This window comes from Meriones unguiculatus, chromosome 3, assembly GCF_030254825.1.
Source record: "Meriones unguiculatus strain TT.TT164.6M chromosome 3, Bangor_MerUng_6.1, whole genome shotgun sequence".
NCBI lineage: Eukaryota > Metazoa > Chordata > Mammalia > Rodentia > Muridae > Meriones > Meriones unguiculatus.
In genome coordinates, this window is record NC_083351.1 from 178,214,776 (window position 1) to 178,232,381 (window position 17,606).

Below are 17,606 nucleotides of genomic sequence, written 5' to 3' on the forward strand. Positions count from 1 at the left end.
TTCCGCCCCGCCCCCTCCGAGGCCTGCCCCGCCCCTCTGGCGCCCGCTCCGCCCTCCCGAGGCCCGCTCCGCCCCCTCCGGCTTCCGCCCCGCCCTCCTGAGGCCCGCCCACAGCCCGGTCCGGGTGACGCGTGGAGAGGCCGAGCCTCGCGGCGCTGCGCACACCCGCCCCTCGCTTCTGACGGCATTTCCCATGGCTGACTCCGTGGTTCCTTGCTCTTTGGGCCCAAGTGCCCTGGCTTCCAGTACCTACCGAGACTCTGCAGGTACGAGCGAGAGCCCCTTCCCCGGGGTGGGCCGAGAGCTTGGTTGGAGCACTGCGCACGCGCGGGGCGCTTCCCGAGGCTGCGCCGGGGAAACGGGGCTCCGCGCGGCCAAGGCCCGGCGCGCCCCCCCGCTGCGCCGCTGCCTTCGGGAAGATTCCCCCACTCTTAGGTGTTTCGGGGGCTCCGCCGGCCTCGCTGTGCTGGGACCCCGGTGTCGGTCACTGCCGTGAGCCTCGGTCTACACTTCCCGCGCTGCCTCGAGCGGGTCTCTGAGGCCAGCGAACGTTCGGGAGCCGGAGAAATGTCTGTCCAGTCTAGAGGGCTTTCAGAAGCACTTGATTAAAGCACGTACGATATATGAGAAGGGCCGATCCCCAACTTTGTGGTCAAGAAAAGTTGAAGTGGAATTCGTTTCCAGAAGCAATGGAATGTCCCACCTGCTCAGCACCGCCCCCGTTTGGAGTTGGAAATGAAGTGTGTGAGAGAAAAGGAAAAGATGTCTGCGTGTGCTGTTTGGGGTTATTTGGGCCGGACTCTGCTACATCAGATGTTTGCGCTTGACTCTCTTCTCTTCAACTGCAGGTACCAAACAGACAAGGGCCCTGAAACGAGGAGGCGCGTCCAGAAGGTATCCTTCCACCGTCCTCGCGTATTGTAGTAACTGAGTCAACTTTTTGTTCTCCATGTTCTGTTTTCTGGTTTTGGGATCTGAGGATAAACTCACACATGCCAGGCAAGCACGGTATATTGGGCTGTAGTCCCAGCCCCATGCTATGAAAACAAGGACAGACAGTACTTACAAGGAGACGTAGAAAGCACTGTCGGGTCTCACTTAAGACTGTCACACCCTCCAGCTTTAAGAAAACCAGACTGGCCCGGCCTTGCGGCGCAGCCCTTTAATGCCAGCGCCTGGGAGGCAGAGGCAGGTGGATCCTTGCGTTGGAGGCCAGCCTGGTCTACAGAGTGAGATCCAGGACAGAGAAACCCTGTCTGTGAAAAGAAAGAAAGAAAACAAACTGGAGGCTCACACTGTGGGAACATCATTCCCAATTAACCAAGTGTTCCGGCTCTGCAGGCACACTTACTGTGGCATGCGCCACACTCACTGAAACATTGTCTGGTTACTATTCCAAGGGACCTTTCTTTGCAACACAAAGTGTGGGTTTAAACACAAACAGAAGCCATCCTTTACTGTTTGGACCTTTGAAAAAGTCAGTCTCCTGTCACAGAAGCTCTCCAGGGCAGGGGTCACCTGAAGAGATTAAAAGCAGCTGTGACTCATCACTTCAGGATTCGCTGATTTTTCTTTCAAGACAGTTTCCAAATACAGGCTAGTCTGTATTTGACTTAGGACCTTAAAATGTGTTGTTGAACAAATAGTTTTTGCTCACTGAAACTGAGAAGTACCAGTGAGCAAAACTAACACAGTTGAATACATAACTGGAAATTGCAGGAAGTGCTGTAAGTAAAAAAGACTGGAGTTGTTAGAAGGAACTAATAACTTAGATAGGGTTGTCAGGGAGGTGACATGGGGCTTTTCAAGGCATAACTCCTCTAAAGAAGCTTAAGTCAGGCCCAGTGGCACACACCCTCAATCCCAGCACCAAGAGGCCGAGGCAGGCGCCATACGCCACTGTCCTGCTTGGTTCCCATTGCTGGAGTGAAGCACCACGACCAGAGCAATGTGGGGCAGAAAAGCTTTATTTGGTGCACACTTCCACAGCACTGTTCATCGCTGAAGGAAGGCAGGACACCCACATTCACATCCCTGAGGCAGGAGCTGATGCAGAGGCCCAGGCAGGAGTGCTGCTCTGGCTTGCTCCCCATGTCTCCCCCAGCCTGCACAGTACCCAGACCCGCAAGCCCTGGGATAGCATCACTCACAATGGGCTGGGCCTGCCCCCATCTGGCATTAGTTAGGAAGATGTCTTAGAGGCTTGCCTGCAGCTTGAAATGCAGAAATTTTCGTAAGGTTCCCTCCTTTCCAGTGAATTTCACTTGTGAGAAGTTGGCATAAAACTGCCAGAACAACCGTATTGATGGTCATCATTTGTAACAGGAACAGTACTGAGAGAACATGTAGTTCTCAAACAGCTGTAGTTTTCTGTCGGGAACAGAATGCCTCAGGTCAGTGTGGTAATTTGAGCCTGTTAATCTTAGTATATGACATGACTTTTACTGATGGGTACGGATGAGAAAAGTAATTTTTCATGGGCTGGAGAGGTGGCTCAGAGGTTAAGAGCACTGGCTGCCCTTCCAGAGGTCCTGAGTTCAATGTCCAGCGCCCACACGCTGGCTCCCAACCATCTATAGTGAGATGTGGTGCCCTCTTCTGGTGGCAGGTGTACATGCAGGCAGAGCATTGTATACATAATAAATATATAAGTAATAATTTTACATGAAGCTTTTTATATTTAACATAAAGAACTATAATCTGTTCATATCTTTTGGATTTCTTTGACATGAAAGTGGTCTTTATGGAGTTAGCGATTTTAGGTCAGTGGTGGATTGCTTGCTTAGCATGTCCAGGGCCCTGAGTTCTCTCCCCAGTACCTCAAATAACAACAAAATGGTCTTGATGAAATGGTGAGATAAAAATAGGTGTTTAATTGCAAAATGCTCATTTTAATTATGTGTTTTGCAAAATGAATTGCTGGGAAAACTGTACCAGACTTCCAAGTTATTGGGGGTTGAGGAGTCCGTGCTGCTCTAGGCAAAGAACTGGAGTCTAGTCTTGAAAGTTAATGAAGGTGTGAGGAACAGAATGGTGTAGGTTCCGGGTGTGAGGGCAGGGTAAGGCGGCTGACCGGGAGGCAGTCCCGGGGCTTCCAGCAGAGCAGAGCGGGTGAGTCCCCGTGAAGCGTGCCCTGAGCGCCACAGCAGCCGCTCTCCACTGCCAGTCTGCTCCTTTACTCGACCTCCAGCGGGACCGGGGCCTGCTGTCCTAAAACCTCTCCCCGCTCTGCTGTGCAGCTGGGTGGCGCTGCTCGCAGAGGGCTGGCAGGGTCCCACCCGGGCCCACCTGCCACATGTCAGTGCGCTTACTTACCAAACTTTGTAATAAAGGTAAGTACACAAAGGTACATAAAGGTAAGTCCTGCTGGGGTTTTCCCAGGCAGGACTGATCTACTGAGCTGAGCTCCCAAGCTTTAACTCTTGGCAGAGATTTGTGTGTGAGGAAAACAGAAGTCACCTTTTCACTCTTCAGTCTGTTGATTTCTATAGTAGAGAAAAAAAAAGTCTTTTTTTTTTTTTTTGAGAATATATGGCAAAACCATAAAGCAAAGGAAGTACATTCAGTCGTTTTAAGATGCAGGTTCTTACGGTGTAGTCCACACTGTCCTTGAACTCTGACTCTTCCCATTCTTCCCTAGTGCTGTGATGGAGACATATCCTACCATGCCCTGCCCAGCCCGCCTTTTTTGTAGGACACCTGTGCCTTGTGCTCTGAGCCTGGAAGTAGACTGTATGGCCAGCACCCACATTCACACGGGAATGAGTAGTTTAGTGGCAGGGTTAAAAACTAAATTTTACTGGCAAAGTAATAGGTTAGTGTTGGCGTTTGGAGCATGGAGTGGTGGAGGTGGAGAAGTCTGTAACTGCTCTGACTTTCTCTGAAATTCCAGGCAAGCGGAACTGGAAGCCGCTGCGCGCAGGAAGGCAGAGTTTGAAAGGAAGGCTGTGCACATCGTTGAACAGCTGTTGGAAGAGAACATCACAGAAGAATTCCTGAAGGAGTGTGTATGTATTAAGTTGTCAAAGTACCAGATTAAAATATGTCTGTATTTAAAGACTTATGTGTATGAGTGCTGGACTGGGGTTTTGTGGGTGAGCGTCACACGAGCTAGAGTCATCAGAGGAAGGAGCCTCAGCTGAGGAAAGGCCTCCATGAGATCCAGCTGGAAGGCATTTTCTCAATTAGTGATTGATGGGGAGGGCCCAGCCCACTGTGGGTGGAGCCATCCCTGGGCTGGTGTCCTGGTTCTATAAGAAAACAGCTGAGGCCCTGGGGAGCAAGGCAGTGAGCAGCACCTCCATGGTCTCCACGTCAGCTCTGCCCTGTGTGAGTTCCTGTCCTGACTTGCTTTGGTGATGAAGTGATAAGTGCAAGCAGAATAAACCCTTATTTTCCCAATTTGCTTTTTTGGTCACCTGTTTGCTCATAGTAGTGGTGACCCTAAGACAAGTTGGGACCCTCATAGTGGGGTACTGCTGTGACAGACGTAGCCATTTTGGGGGAGGCTTGCGGAAGGACTTTGGAACTCTGGGTAGAAGAGTCGTTGAGAGCTCAGCGGGGTGTTGGGTGGGAGCTTGGAAGGTTGTTGGGAGCAGTGCAGGGGATGGAGGACCACAGGGAGGTTTAGGACTCTGTCAGGGCCGGGACCCATGTGTCCCTCCATCGCATATCCCAGACACGGCAGCAGGCCCCTACCCTTGAGCCACCTCGTTACACGCTGCTGTGTGCCCCACAGTTCCTAGCATACTGTCCTTGTGCTCCTAGGGTGCTCAGTCTATGGGGAATGCCTCTCTCTGTCACAGGGGGCGCTCATCACGCCAGCCCACTACAGCGACGTGGTGGAGGAGCGTGCCATCATCAGACTCTGTGGCTATCCGCTGTGCCCGAAGAAGCTAGGCGCTGTAAGTTCTTCTTTAAAGTGTGTTGATCGATTTTTACGGAACATGTTGTAGAGGAGGAAGCAAAGCCTGAGGTCATGAACTAGGAATACTTGGGTTACCAGAAGTATTAACAGATGACTTGATTGTGTCTGGCAGAAAGCCTTCGTTCCTTACTGAAATTTTTTTTGTAAATTATGCTCTCTTTTTCTTCAGATACCGAAGCAGAAATACAAAATTTCTACTAAAACCAATAAAGTCTATGATATTACTGAAAGAAAGGTAAGTTCCAAAGCTGTCTAATACGGCAGTTGATTTTTAAGTGATGTTAACTAGAACTTTTAAGTTTTACTTTAAAAAATAGCCAGATTGCCTCCAGTAAAAGCTCAGGTGCTGAGAAAGTCCCTTGCTGGAGCTTTACTAAGACTAGAAGTAGCCAGGGGTGGAGCACACCTGTGATCCCAGCACTGAGGCAGGTGGATCTCTGTGAATTTGAGACCAGCCTGGTCCACAAAGCGAGGCCAGGACGCTACGCAGAGAAACCCTATCTCAAAACAAGAGCAGCAGCAGACTTGAAGCTTGGCCTAGTGGAGCAGGAGAATCAGGAGCGCCAAGTCATTCTCAGCCATGCAGCAAGTCTGAGGCTTCTCTGGGCTACCTCTCCTCCCGCAAAAAAATCAAAAAGTTTACAAATGTGAGGTTCGTGTTGGTATGAATACAGGGAAGGAAACCGCGGTAAGAAAGGTGAGCCAGGAGCAGAACTCTGGATTTTTGGCGACAGGCGTGTGGGTGAGGGAGGAAGGACAGGCTTTCAGTGGCGGGAGGTAGCAAGTCACTGCCCAGACAGGGGACAGGAGACCTGCCTTAACCCAGTCAGACAGTCAAGCGGGCAGATGGAGACCTGCGCAGAGAAAGCACATCTCTCCCACTGCTGTATGGGCAGCTAATTAGACCATATATGAAAAGTTGATAGACTTTCCTGTTTAAAGTTTAGAACTTTTGTTTATTAGGAAACGAGAAGAGTGTGAAGGTATATTTTCTACAAGTGCATAGCTAGAATGCGCAGTGTAAGAAAAAGGAAGGCAAACTAATGGATATTTCATACATGAATGCAAATGGTTAATGAACATATGAAAACATGATCGGTCTCTTTAGTAATGGATAAGTAGCCATTCTAAACATAGTTGGTTGTACAATCCACAAAGGAGCTGATGGGAGAAAAGGCTGTTACAGACATTTTGAGAACCAATTTTGGAATCTGAGTTTTGCACCATGAAGTGGGGAAGGCTGAGCTCAGGCCCTCTCACACACCCAGTCTTTGGTCACAAAGACTGTGCAAAACTCAGATTCCAAAATTGGTTCTCAAAATGTCTGTAACAGCCTTTTCTCCCATCAGCTCCTTTGTGGATTGTACAACCAACTGTGTTTAGAATGGCTATGGTTGGGGTTTTTGTTTGCTTTTGGTTTTTTAAGACAGGGTTTCTCTGTGTAGCCCTAGCTGTCCTGGAACTCCCTCTGTAGAGCAGGCTGTCTTCAAACTCTAAGATCCTCTGCCTCTGCTTCCCTAGTGATGGGATTGAAGGCGCGGCCACCACCACCTGGCTTTGTGACCAAGCCTTTTCATTCTTCTTATATGCCTGGAAATTGCTGGGCCACGTGTACCATATATGTGTAGAAATATTCGTAGCCGTAGAATATGTACAACATATAGACGATGGTACAGGCATATAGTGGAATAGCACAGTGACGTTAAAAAGAAGGGAAGTGGCATAGGAACTTCGAAGACGTTTTAAAGTGGAATAAAGCAACACAATATGATATTTATTGCAGAGTGGTGCTCGTCAAGAAAGGTAAGAATAGAAAGTTATTATTTCATGGGTATAGAGTGTCAGTTTTGTATGCTGAGAAGAATTCCAAAGGTAAATGCTGAAGAGAGTTGTACAACAGTGTGAGCTAGCTGCCCCTGAAAGCTGTGCACTGAAAGGTGGTGGTGAGGCTGGCCAGCAGGGCCAGAACCTAGGAGGCGGAAGCAAGAGAACTGAGGGATGGAAGCCAGCTAGGCTACACAGCAAAATTTATCTCAAAAAAAAAAAAAGGAAATCTTATATATGAATTTTAAAAAGTGAACCAAAGATGCTCAGAAGTTTAATTCTGTGTGTTGGTAACTCCAGCACTGGGGATTGGAGACGGGCAGATCCTTGTGGCTCCCTAGCCAGTCAGCCAAGCCAAAAGCAGCATCCTCAAAATTCAGTGAGAGACCCTGTCTCAAAAAGTAAGGTGATAAGTGACGGAGGAGTGCACCACTGTCAGCCTCTTGCCTGCACGTCAGGCCTGTGCACACACACAGACACGTAGATGATACTACTGTGCCTGTGCGCACACACATGCAAAACGAGAAAACTTAGTGACCCAGGTACATACCTGAAATTCTAGGACTCAAAAGGCAGAGGTAGGAGAGTCAGAAGCTCAGAAGCGCCCTCAGCCATTTAGACTTGTGAGGTCAGCTTGCACTATGTGAAGCCCTGCCTCAAAACACCAGAAAGGGCCAATGAGGTGACTCGGTGGGTGTAAGGGTGCTCACTACCCAGTGGAAAGGGGCACACAGGAGCCATCGAAGGTCGTGTCCTGTACTCTTAGACTCATGTGGTAGAAGCCGTTGGGGTTGGGGTTTTTGTTTGCTTTTGGTTTTTTAAGACAGGGTTTCTCTGTGTAGCCCTGGCTGTCCTGGAACTCCCTCTGTAGAGCAGGCTGTCTTCAAACTCAAAGATCCACCTGCCTCTGCCTCTGCTTCCCTAGTGATGGGATTGAAGGCGCGGCCACCACCACCTGGCTTTGTTTTATTGTTTAATCAACACACTCATGTTCTCTGTGTGTAGGTTATGTTTCAAAATAGAAAAATAATGAATTAATTTAAAATTTTTCTTTTCAGTCTTTCTGCAGCAATTTTTGTTACAGAGCATCTAAATTTTTTGAAACACAGATTCCCAAAACTCCAGTATGGGTTCGAGAGGAAGAAAGGTAATTAAATCTTTATCCTGTTTATTCCAGTGGTGACTGTTCTGGTTTTGACTCAGGCTGACAGTGGGTGTAGTTTTCTGTAGACGGTCACCATTTTACAAACTCCTTAGCTCTAGGGAAATACTTTTATCTTAAGCATAGTTATTAAGGATTTTTAAGTGAAAAATCTTACTTGCAAATACTTTCTCTCTAGTGTTGGAGTTTTAATCACAAAGCTGGAACTTTCATTTTGGCTCTTGTTTTGCCAAGAGAGTCTGAATCCTGCTAATGTGAGCACCCTGGTTTAAAGTATTAACTTTCTTCAGAATACTAGCCCTTGGGAATCTGGCTGAACTCACTGTGATGTCGGGCTTCATTACAATAACAGCAGTATCCTGAGTTTAAGGAATGCCGATAAAAAGTTTGTGGTCATGGCAGGGCTTTTGCCCAGGAAATAATTGCATACTTGTAGTATTGTGCTGATGCAGAACTTGAAGAAATTTATTAATACTGTGAATGAGTGTCAGAGTGTAGCAAAAGCAACAGTTAAACTGGACTATCGAGACTCCAGACAAAGGCTTAATGAGATTAGTGTCTCCTTGAATGGTGACTGTTTGAAGACACAGGGCCCTGTTATCTGGGGTCAGACAGTGCCAATGGCCACTAATTAAATTCGGTGACTTAGGTGTGAAGAGATGCAGTTGGCTGAAAACAGGCAAACCCTGTAGTCCACACCTGAAGAAGGAGGCAGGACACCCCTAATCCCACCAGCTCACCATGTATGCACCTGGCAAGGCACATGCAAGCACATGTATGTTAGTGTCACCACATATGTACCTGGCAAGACACATGCATATTCATGTACACATAAATCTCAACCTGTAAGTTTAATAGTAATTGAGATAGCAGAATAAATATGTGAAGAAACGATATTTCCTAACTTGACGGAGTATGTGTCAGATCAATGTTAGGACGTTACTTGCTGACTAACTATAAACAGGAGAGGAAAACTGATGACTTTAGGATGCGGCTTCCCACGTTGGCTCGCTGTGGTTGTCAGCATTGACCGTAATCTGAAAATACTAGAGGACTGCAGAAGTAATTCGTAAGTTCTAAATTATAAACCACTACTACTACAGTAAAGGTCACACACCGTGTAGCTGCTCCTTGCTCGGGGCATGACTCACCCCTTTTCAAGCGTGATCACACTTGTCACGTGTTCACCTGTCATCATTACTAGCTACATAGGAAAAGAGCAAAGCGTGTGTAAGGTTTGGTACTGCTCATGGTTTTAGGTGAGAGCTTGGAGTCTCGGGTCTGGCCCTTGTGGAGCAGAGGGCACTGCAGTATAGCATGGAAAAACAAGGTCATAGTAGGGTAAGAAGAGCCAGGTTCACGTCCTGGGAGCTATCAGGGGTTTGGTCTGCAGTGTTGGGGATTGAACCTGGGGCTTTTTCCATGCTAGTCAAATACACCTGGTGCACACTTCTTTTGAGCAGAATTTGGTCGGCATTGGCCTACGTAATGAATTAAAAGAGAATCACAAAAGCATAAAGGACCATGGAGTCAGTCCCATCCCTTTGCTAAGCAGCCTTTCAAAAGTGGAGCAGATTTCATAAGCTAAGGAAAGGCTCTGAACGAGCCCGGATTACTCACTGTGCTCAGCATTGTTAATGGAAATTAGTGAAGGGCCGGTGCAAGCGTAAATCTTCCCAGTGCACACCGTCCAACCAGAGCATTTACTGTGTCTAACTTGGGTCTTTTTGCAACCTGTCACATCGGTCTGGAAGCACCCTGGGCTGGCGGCTGTGCTGTTACCCATTGAATCCGCTAGAGGTCACTGCTGTCACTGAGGCTGGGTTAACTGTGGCTTCCTTTTAGAATAGCAGTCCTTAGTTAATTTTAATACAGAGGTTTTTATTTTAAACCATAAGCATATATGGCATGTGAATGATGTAATACTCAATATAAAACACATTTAAATCCATTCAACTAAAAAATATCTTATTGCAGTGAATTATAAACGTTCTAATCTTGTAGACAAATATGTGCATATAACTTTAAAAACAGTCATTAAATGTCGAGTTATTTTCTGCCAAAATATGACACGCTGGTCACATGCCTTGTTTGTCACTGCTGTCTGAAGAGCACTGTTCTTTTCACTCTAGCCCAGAGTTTTAGCTGTTTTAGTATCAGAAAACATTTTCTTAGCCCTAGACCACAGTTCCTCATTTATAAAAGTTTGCATTTTTATTACACCAGTTCCAATTTTTGATCAGCGTGAGACCAGATAGACTTGAGCTGTCTTGCTGCAGGCTCTGATTAAGAACTTAGACTACTTGAAATGTGTTTGTTTATAAAGATGAAGGACTGAGTCAAAGTTTTAAATGAGAAGGAAAGCCATGGGTGTCTTATGGAGTGTTTGAACCCCAGACGTCATGATCCTTTAACCGATAGGAAACAGAACACTAAATTTGACCCAGTTATTACTAAGATAGATTTATTTGTTAATTATAAAATCCCCAAGTCTTGTAGTGTCATATTTATAATTTTGTGTAGAGGAATTTTAATTCAGGACATGGCTGCTGTGGCAAGAGATCACATCCAGAGACCTTCTAGGTCTGTGATCTGGCTGGAATACAAACAAACCTTTAATGCAGGAGTCAGAGAAGCAGATCTGAGTTCAAGGCCAGCCTGGTATAGAGCAAGTTTCAAGTAAAGAAAAGCTTAGGTCCAGGTGTGGTGGTACATGCCTTCAATCCCAGCAGTCAGGAGACAGAGGCAGGCAGATCTCTAAGCTCTGTTAGTCAGTTCAGTGGGGCCAGTGAGTTGAGGCAGTAAGGTGGGGTCAAGTTCATGGCGGTTCAGTTTGTGGGATCCAAAAGCAGTTTTTACTGAAAGTTTTATAGAGAGAGGTTGAAGAGAGAACAAGCTAGACACAGGTGAATTCAGAATGATCCAGAGAATGATTAGAACAGATTGCTAGAGTTAGTTTGAGGCCAAGCAGAGCTATTCAGTGAGAAACTGAGAGAAGCCAAATTGAATCAGTCAGCTAAGTTTGAGCCAGAACAGCTGTGTTGAACCAGCCAGCCCAGAGCTCAGAAAGAGCTAGAAAGGGTAAGCTTATTCAGCAGTAAGTCTCTGAGGCTGAAAACATTCTAGGCCTAGATTAGATTGTGTGGAAGCTAGACGCTTCCAGCACTAGGCTAGGTTAGCAGACTGAGGAAGTAGGGCTTAGTAGTTACTTGTACAACTCTGTGCCTCAGTTTAGTTTACTGTTTCTCTTACTGATGTATTAGAGTTAGGAAGAGTCATTAATAATAGTGAAAAAATATCTAAAATTAAAATACATCCGTAACTACTGGGGAACAGTGCTTCTCACAAAACGTCTCCTGATAGCCTGCCAGAGGCAACAGTGAGTTAGAGCTCTGGTTCAAAATGTGGCCACAAACAGACCACGGACAGCCCTGACGCCAAAACGGCGCAGTTCGTAGATAGTCTGTGGTTACATCCTAAGCCCTGTATGGTTTATAAATGCAGCAGCTGACAGAGTTGGAAGACGGAAGTCTAGAATTACGTGCGAAATCTAAAAAGGAAGGACAAATGTTGAAAAGCATATTTTGTTTTGAGATAACAATTTTGGGTGAATGGTTAATGCTGACAGCTAAGTATGTCATATGGCCTAGAGTTGGGGATTTTTACACATCAGCTCTCAGCAGCACACATGCATAATCTCGGGCGGAAGCAGCCAAGCCTGTGAGGAGTGAGGACCTCAGCATGTCCACAGACACTTGAGTCCTACCTTGGGAGCCCTGTGGGCCGCCAGCCGTGTTGAGTCACGTGATGCACACGTATATGAGCATATCTGCATGATGTTTGGAGTGTACATTATTCCTGTCATAGATTCACTGGGCTAAAATTAGAGTTAAGCATCTAGAGCCAGGTGCCGGAGTTTACACCTGTGATGCCAGCATTGAAAGGTTAGGCAGGAAGATAAGGCGCTGAGCATTCTCTACCACATTGTGTGTGAGGCTATGTCATGTCTCTAAAAACCAAAATATAAAAATAATTAGTCATCTATCTAATACTTGAAAATAAGATAAAGCACTTACAACCATTTGACAGCATTCTATACATAGGGGTTTTGCTAGTTTTGTGTTTTTTAATTGTGCTTCCAAAATTATCACCAGGGCAACATAAATCTTGAAGAAGATACTTAGCATGGAAAGAAACAGCCATTCAGCACACACACACACACACAAAAACGGATTTTAACTTTATGGAAGAAAGGGTAGAACAGGCAGTGTACCCTGTTTGATTGTAAAACTGCACATAACAAAAGTAGATCTCTTGCCAGTTGTAGTTTAGGCACCATTTCTCATAGGTTAGGGACCAACAAAGGTTTTAGTCACTCAAAATACCATCTGATAACAAGGATGACTGACTGCATGTAAAGTCAGAAAGAATAGAAGAAAGGACAGCAAGAGCTGTAAAGTATGTTCAGTCCCTACAAGAGGAACAAACCAAAAGTAATGTCTTCAGGTTTGGGTTGGTTGGGTTTTTTGTTTTGTTCTTGTTTTATTTTTGATGTTTTTGTTTGTTTGTTTTTTTTTGTTTTTGTTTGTTTTTTTTTTTTTGGAGGGGGTAATGTTTTTCTGACACCAGAGGCAACATCGGGTGGAAAGAGCTTAGAATTGGAAATGCGGCCTAAATTCTGACCTTGACTTACATTTGGCTGTGGGATCTCAGGTCGGTCACTCCCAAAGCTTCACTTACCTGCAAAAACAGCTGGCAGTTGGAAGATTAGATAAAAAGTATGTAAAGCACAGCAACAGTCTGTAGAGGTGATGGAATGCTAACCACAGCAGTGGTGGTAGCTGGACAGCGATGAGAATGTACTGAGCTGGACAGGAAAAGGTCTGTTAAATGGTAGCTTCCATGTTGTACACATCTGGCTGCGTGTCCATTGCTGATCTGCCTGGCAATGCTGGGTGGGTTCCATCTCTGAGCCGAATCCTTGGACCCTTTACCACAATTTAAAAACCCTGTTGGTGCTTAGTTAGTGTTAACTGTCAGTTTAACAGAATCTAGACTCACCTGGGAAGGGCTTCTGGGCATACCCTGGGTTGGGGTGGGGACTGGTCCCTGCTTGGGATCCCAGCCCGTGTGGATGGAAAAGGCCAGTGTGCGGCAGCATGACAGTCCTCTCTGCGTCCTGACTGGAGGCAGTGGCACCCTCAGTCTAGCGCTACCCTGTGCCTGCCCTACAGTGAAGTCTGGAACCATGAGCCAGAAGAAAGCCTGCCCCTGCCCCCCCCCCCGTTTTGCTCATTTCTCCAAGTGGCATGGAAGACTGCCACTTGGAGAAATGAGCACCTACTATGTGCTCATGTCCCTCCTGCCATCAGAACTGTCAGGGACAGCAATGTGAGCCTGCGGTCCCTGCTGCTAAAGGCCGAGGCAGGAAGGTCAGTTGAGACCTGAAGTTGAAGACCAGCTTGATCTACATAGCATGATCCCATTTCAAAGAAATGAACCCACAAAATGAAAGTTGAACTGGCTTAGTTGTATTGATGATGGAAAATGTTGAGTTTGGTTGTCCTTGCCTCAGCAGCGCGTGGGCCTCGTTGTTACTTGGAACTGCAGTCAGGATCATAATGTGGAGCCCCCCCTCTGACCACCGCTGTCAGTCAGGATCATAATGTGGAGCCCCCCTCTGACCACCGCTGTCAGTCAGGATCGTAATGTGGAGCCCCCCTCTGACCACCGCTGTCAGTCAGGATCATAATGTGGAGCCCCCCCTCTGACCACCGCTGTCAGTCAGGATCATAATGTGGAGCCCCCCCCTCTGACCACCGCTGTCAGTCAGGATCGTAATGTGGAGCCCCCCCTCTGACCACCGCTGTCAGTCAGGATCATAATGTGGAGCCCCCCTCTGACACCGCTGTCAGCCAGGATCATAATGTGGAGCTCCCTCCTCTGACCACCGCTGTCAGTCCGCTGTGTGACCTGCTTCTGACCCCCGTCTTCCCAGCTCTAAGTTTCTGGGCTGACAGGCTCTTGGCATGCATGCTTTCTCAGGCCCACAGTCAGCTCGTGATTCCTCCCAAGGTCCAGTCCTTTTCAGTTTGTGCTTTTTCCTGTACTTGCACTAATGGAGTACTGGTGGGAATATTCTTGGAATTATTAGTGTTGGAATGTTATTGAGAACGTTTTCAAGAGCATTAACATTTTAGGTAAAGGATCCCTTAGTGTGACCACCTGGGGGGCTCCATAGCTTATTTAGGGACGGGAACCGAGAGGTGTGGCAGTGTGCACAGCGACACGTGGCTTGTACACAGTGGTTGGGGTTGAAGTGCAGGGCTGGAGCCAGGCAAGCTGGTTCACATCTGTAATACTAGCATTTGAGAGGCTGAGGCAGGAGAAGCATAAATTCAAGGCCAGCTGTACTTTGTAAGGGTTCCAGGCCAGCCTGAAATACAGCAAGACTCTCAAAAAAGACAGCTACATAAGACAGACAGACATGTACACACAAGTCTATACATACACATGTATACATACATATATGCATACGTAAATATGTACATGCATATATTCATGCTCACATACACACAGACAGAGATTCCCACCCACCAGGTTTGGTCTGGCACCAAAGCTTATGTCTTAGTGTCCCTTTGGCCCTAATCACAACTATACCCAATTCTCCCGCTTGTTTGTTACTGCCTGATTCATTCAGACTTTCTGCTCGATTTAAACATTGAACCCAACCTCCTGTTTCAACCCACAGCTGTGCCCACACATGAGGACATTGGCATCGCTGCCAGCATTGTTTCTTCCTGTTCACTTGTTTCTTTCTCCTTATTGCAAATAGAGTGCTCTGCTCTTTGTTACTGAGTGTTTCCTTCTTCTAGGCCTGCCTTTATGACTTAGTCCAGTCTTATTTTTAGATTGATTCCTTTTACTCAGCTTTAAAAAGAAGTAAAAATAACAAATCATTAAGCTAACCACCACAGCAGTTATTGGTGATCTCAACAAGAACCACCAAGTGACAAGTGACGGGCGTAGATTCCGGAGACATAGGGTCACAACTGAGGACAGATAGGGAACTGAGGATGACGAGAGAGACCTTTTCTGTGTGTGGGTGTGTGGGTGTTCTGTCTGCATATGTGCCTGTATGTTGTGTGCCATGTGCTGGGGGCATGCAGTGCCGTGAGTCCAGAAGATCTCACCAGAGGCTGGAGTCACAGATGGCCATGAGCCATCATGTTGGTGGTGGGAGTCAAAACCAGGTCCTCTCTCTGGAAAGGCAGCCATTGCTCTTAACCTCAGAGCCATCTCTCCAACTTTAAAGTCTGAGGCAGACTTTAAAGAAAGCTTGCAACAAAGGGGGTCAGTGGAGTGTTGACGGCAGATTTGTTTGACGGTTAAGAGAAGGTGCGTTTAAACATGATTGTCTGCTTTATAAAGAGTGACAGGCTGCTGGGCGCGGGGGCGCTCACCTGTGATCCCAGCACTCAGGAGGCAGAGGCAGTCGGATCTCTGCAAGTTCAAGGCCAGCCTGGTCTACAGAGTGAGTCCAGAACAGCCAAGGCTACTCAGAGAAACCCTGCCTGGAAAAAACAAAACCAAACCAAAACAAAAAAAGCCATTGTACAACATAATTGCTGTCTCAGAAGTTAGGGTGACTGGATAAGAATTACAGCACAGTCTCTTCCCTGAGGAGCTGGGGGGTCAGTTAAGAACCCAACTCAGACATATGTGAAGAAAAACATTTAGATAATAGCTCTAACAATAAACAAAATAACCTGATAACTGTATTAATTGGAGCTGACAGTGACCGGAATTTAGAGAAGAGAGTGATTTTCTTTTGCCCACATTGGTTAGAGGAGGCTGTACTGGGTGCATGGAATTTGAAGTTAGTTCAGAGAATGAGTAAATTTTAAGTAAAAAAAACAAAAACCCAAGATGCAGATGTTTGTGCATGTGTTTACATATGTATTTGTCCTTTTTTCTTAAGGAAGGAAAAAAAAACCATTATATGAATTACTGCTTTAATTGTATCTCCTGTGCAATGCAGTCATGGTAAGCTCTTGACCACATCAGTTGCCTTCACTTTCCTCTTGCTGTGTTTGGTTCCAGGCCTCCTGACTTTGAGCTTCTGAAGAAAGGACAAAGGTTCGTTCAAATCTGTTTCGCTGACCTGAATGGGCCAGGTGCCGTGAGTGCCTGGACTTCCTGTGCTAGTGTGCTACAGAGAGGCATGTGACGTGTTTGACGCTTTCTTTTGTGAGAAGATGGTTTGTTTGACCTGTCTGATTTATTGTTCAGCTGCCCCACTGAGCAAGTCTAATTGAGCCTGTTGAGACAGACACACACACAGCCTGCACCTCAGACACTGTGCCTTTGTTGGTGAGGTTCAGCCATTGCATTTGGGGAGAGGCTTTATGCGCTTATTTTATAGGTTTTTAAGATATTAACATGTTAAGTATTTGAAATATCTAAAGTATTATATAAAATGCAGGTTGGGGGGTTTTGGTTTTTTCCAGTCCCATCTCTTAGGTGTTATTTGTTCATCGTGTTGTTTGCTCAACTTCAGCCATCACTCAGAACAAATCCTTTCAACTCTCAGATTAAATGTCCCTGGTTGCTAGTCAAGGCCCTAGTCACATTATGTTCAGCACAGTAAGAGAAAAAACTTGTTTATTGATGGACGCCTTTGTGGCTTTAGCCTGGTACCAAATATAATTGCCTTGAAACCTCAAGAGAAAGAATGAGGTATGAAAACTATGGAAGTTTCTGACTTTTCAGATTTACTTTTTTTTTTATAAGTGTATATATAAGTGTTGCCTGCTTGTATGTCTGTGAGCTCCATGCTTGCCTGGCCCAGGGAAATCAGGATGGCCCTGGACCCCTGGAGCTGGAGTTATGGACAGTTGTGAGCCAGCTGGGTGCTGGGAGTTAAACCCAGCTCCTCTGAAAGAACAAGTGGTCTTCAGCACTGAGGCTTCTTCTTGCCAGCTTGTATCTGACTTCCTAAAGTGAAACTTTCTTTTCTTGTCCAAAACTCATGTGCTTGGCAATGTAGGTTACATGATAGTTTTAAAAAAAAAAGTATATGAGCCTAAAAAACTGAACTTTTGACCATTTTTGTGTATTCCCACTAGGTCCTTGCTCTCAGATGTTTACACCTTTAGTTCTTCCCCCACAGTACTTGTAGACCCAGACACATTCTCCTCCCATACCAAAGCTCTCACGTGTGTGTTTGAGAGCAGCTGCTCACCGGTGCTTGTTTCTCCCGGCATGAGCTGGAGGAGCTCCTGTTTTGCCTTTGCTCTTCAGAATTCTTAACTTTATTTAAATTGAGTCTGGAAATTGAAGGGTGTAGTCAGAGGACAGATGTTATTGTTTGCATCGTGAGTTTTTAGATTTAAATTTCTTCCGTTGAATGTTGTTGAGGTGCCAACTTCATTTTCTGTTAAGATTTTTGTATTTTGTCATTACATAAAATTTTCTGTGTAATGGTCAGGCAGAACTAGGAAATAGTAACCCCTTTTTCAAGCAGAAATCACCATCATTGAATATCTGAGTCCTTAAAGTGTTCGTGTTTGCTTGCGATTGTGCACTACGAACTGTAAGATGTTGGGAACACGCGAAGGAAAGCTGGGGAAGAACGTCTCACCACAGAGAAACCAAAGCCCCGTCAGGACGGGTGTGTCTGAGGGACAGAAT

At 46.2% G+C, this 17,606-nt stretch overlaps 1 protein-coding gene across 2 annotated transcripts in view; it reads left to right on the forward strand.

Moving 5' to 3' along the window:
* Nucleotides 1-107: 107 nt before the first annotated feature.
* Nucleotides 108-17,606, forward strand: part of Rpap2 (RNA polymerase II associated protein 2) — a 60,444-nt gene continuing 42,945 nt past the window's right edge. For both annotated transcript variants that reach the window (XM_021637889.2, XM_060381093.1), the window contains exons 1-7: nt 108-266; nt 849-894; nt 3,893-4,007; nt 4,806-4,904; nt 5,097-5,162; nt 7,810-7,898; nt 16,017-16,052. In XM_021637889.2, coding sequence (XP_021493564.2) covers nt 194-266; nt 849-894; nt 3,893-4,007; nt 4,806-4,904; nt 5,097-5,162; nt 7,810-7,898; nt 16,017-16,052 — 524 coding nt within the window. In that variant the 5' untranslated portion in view covers nt 108-193. The remainder of the gene's footprint in view (nt 267-848; nt 895-3,892; nt 4,008-4,805; nt 4,905-5,096; nt 5,163-7,809; nt 7,899-16,016; nt 16,053-17,606) is intronic.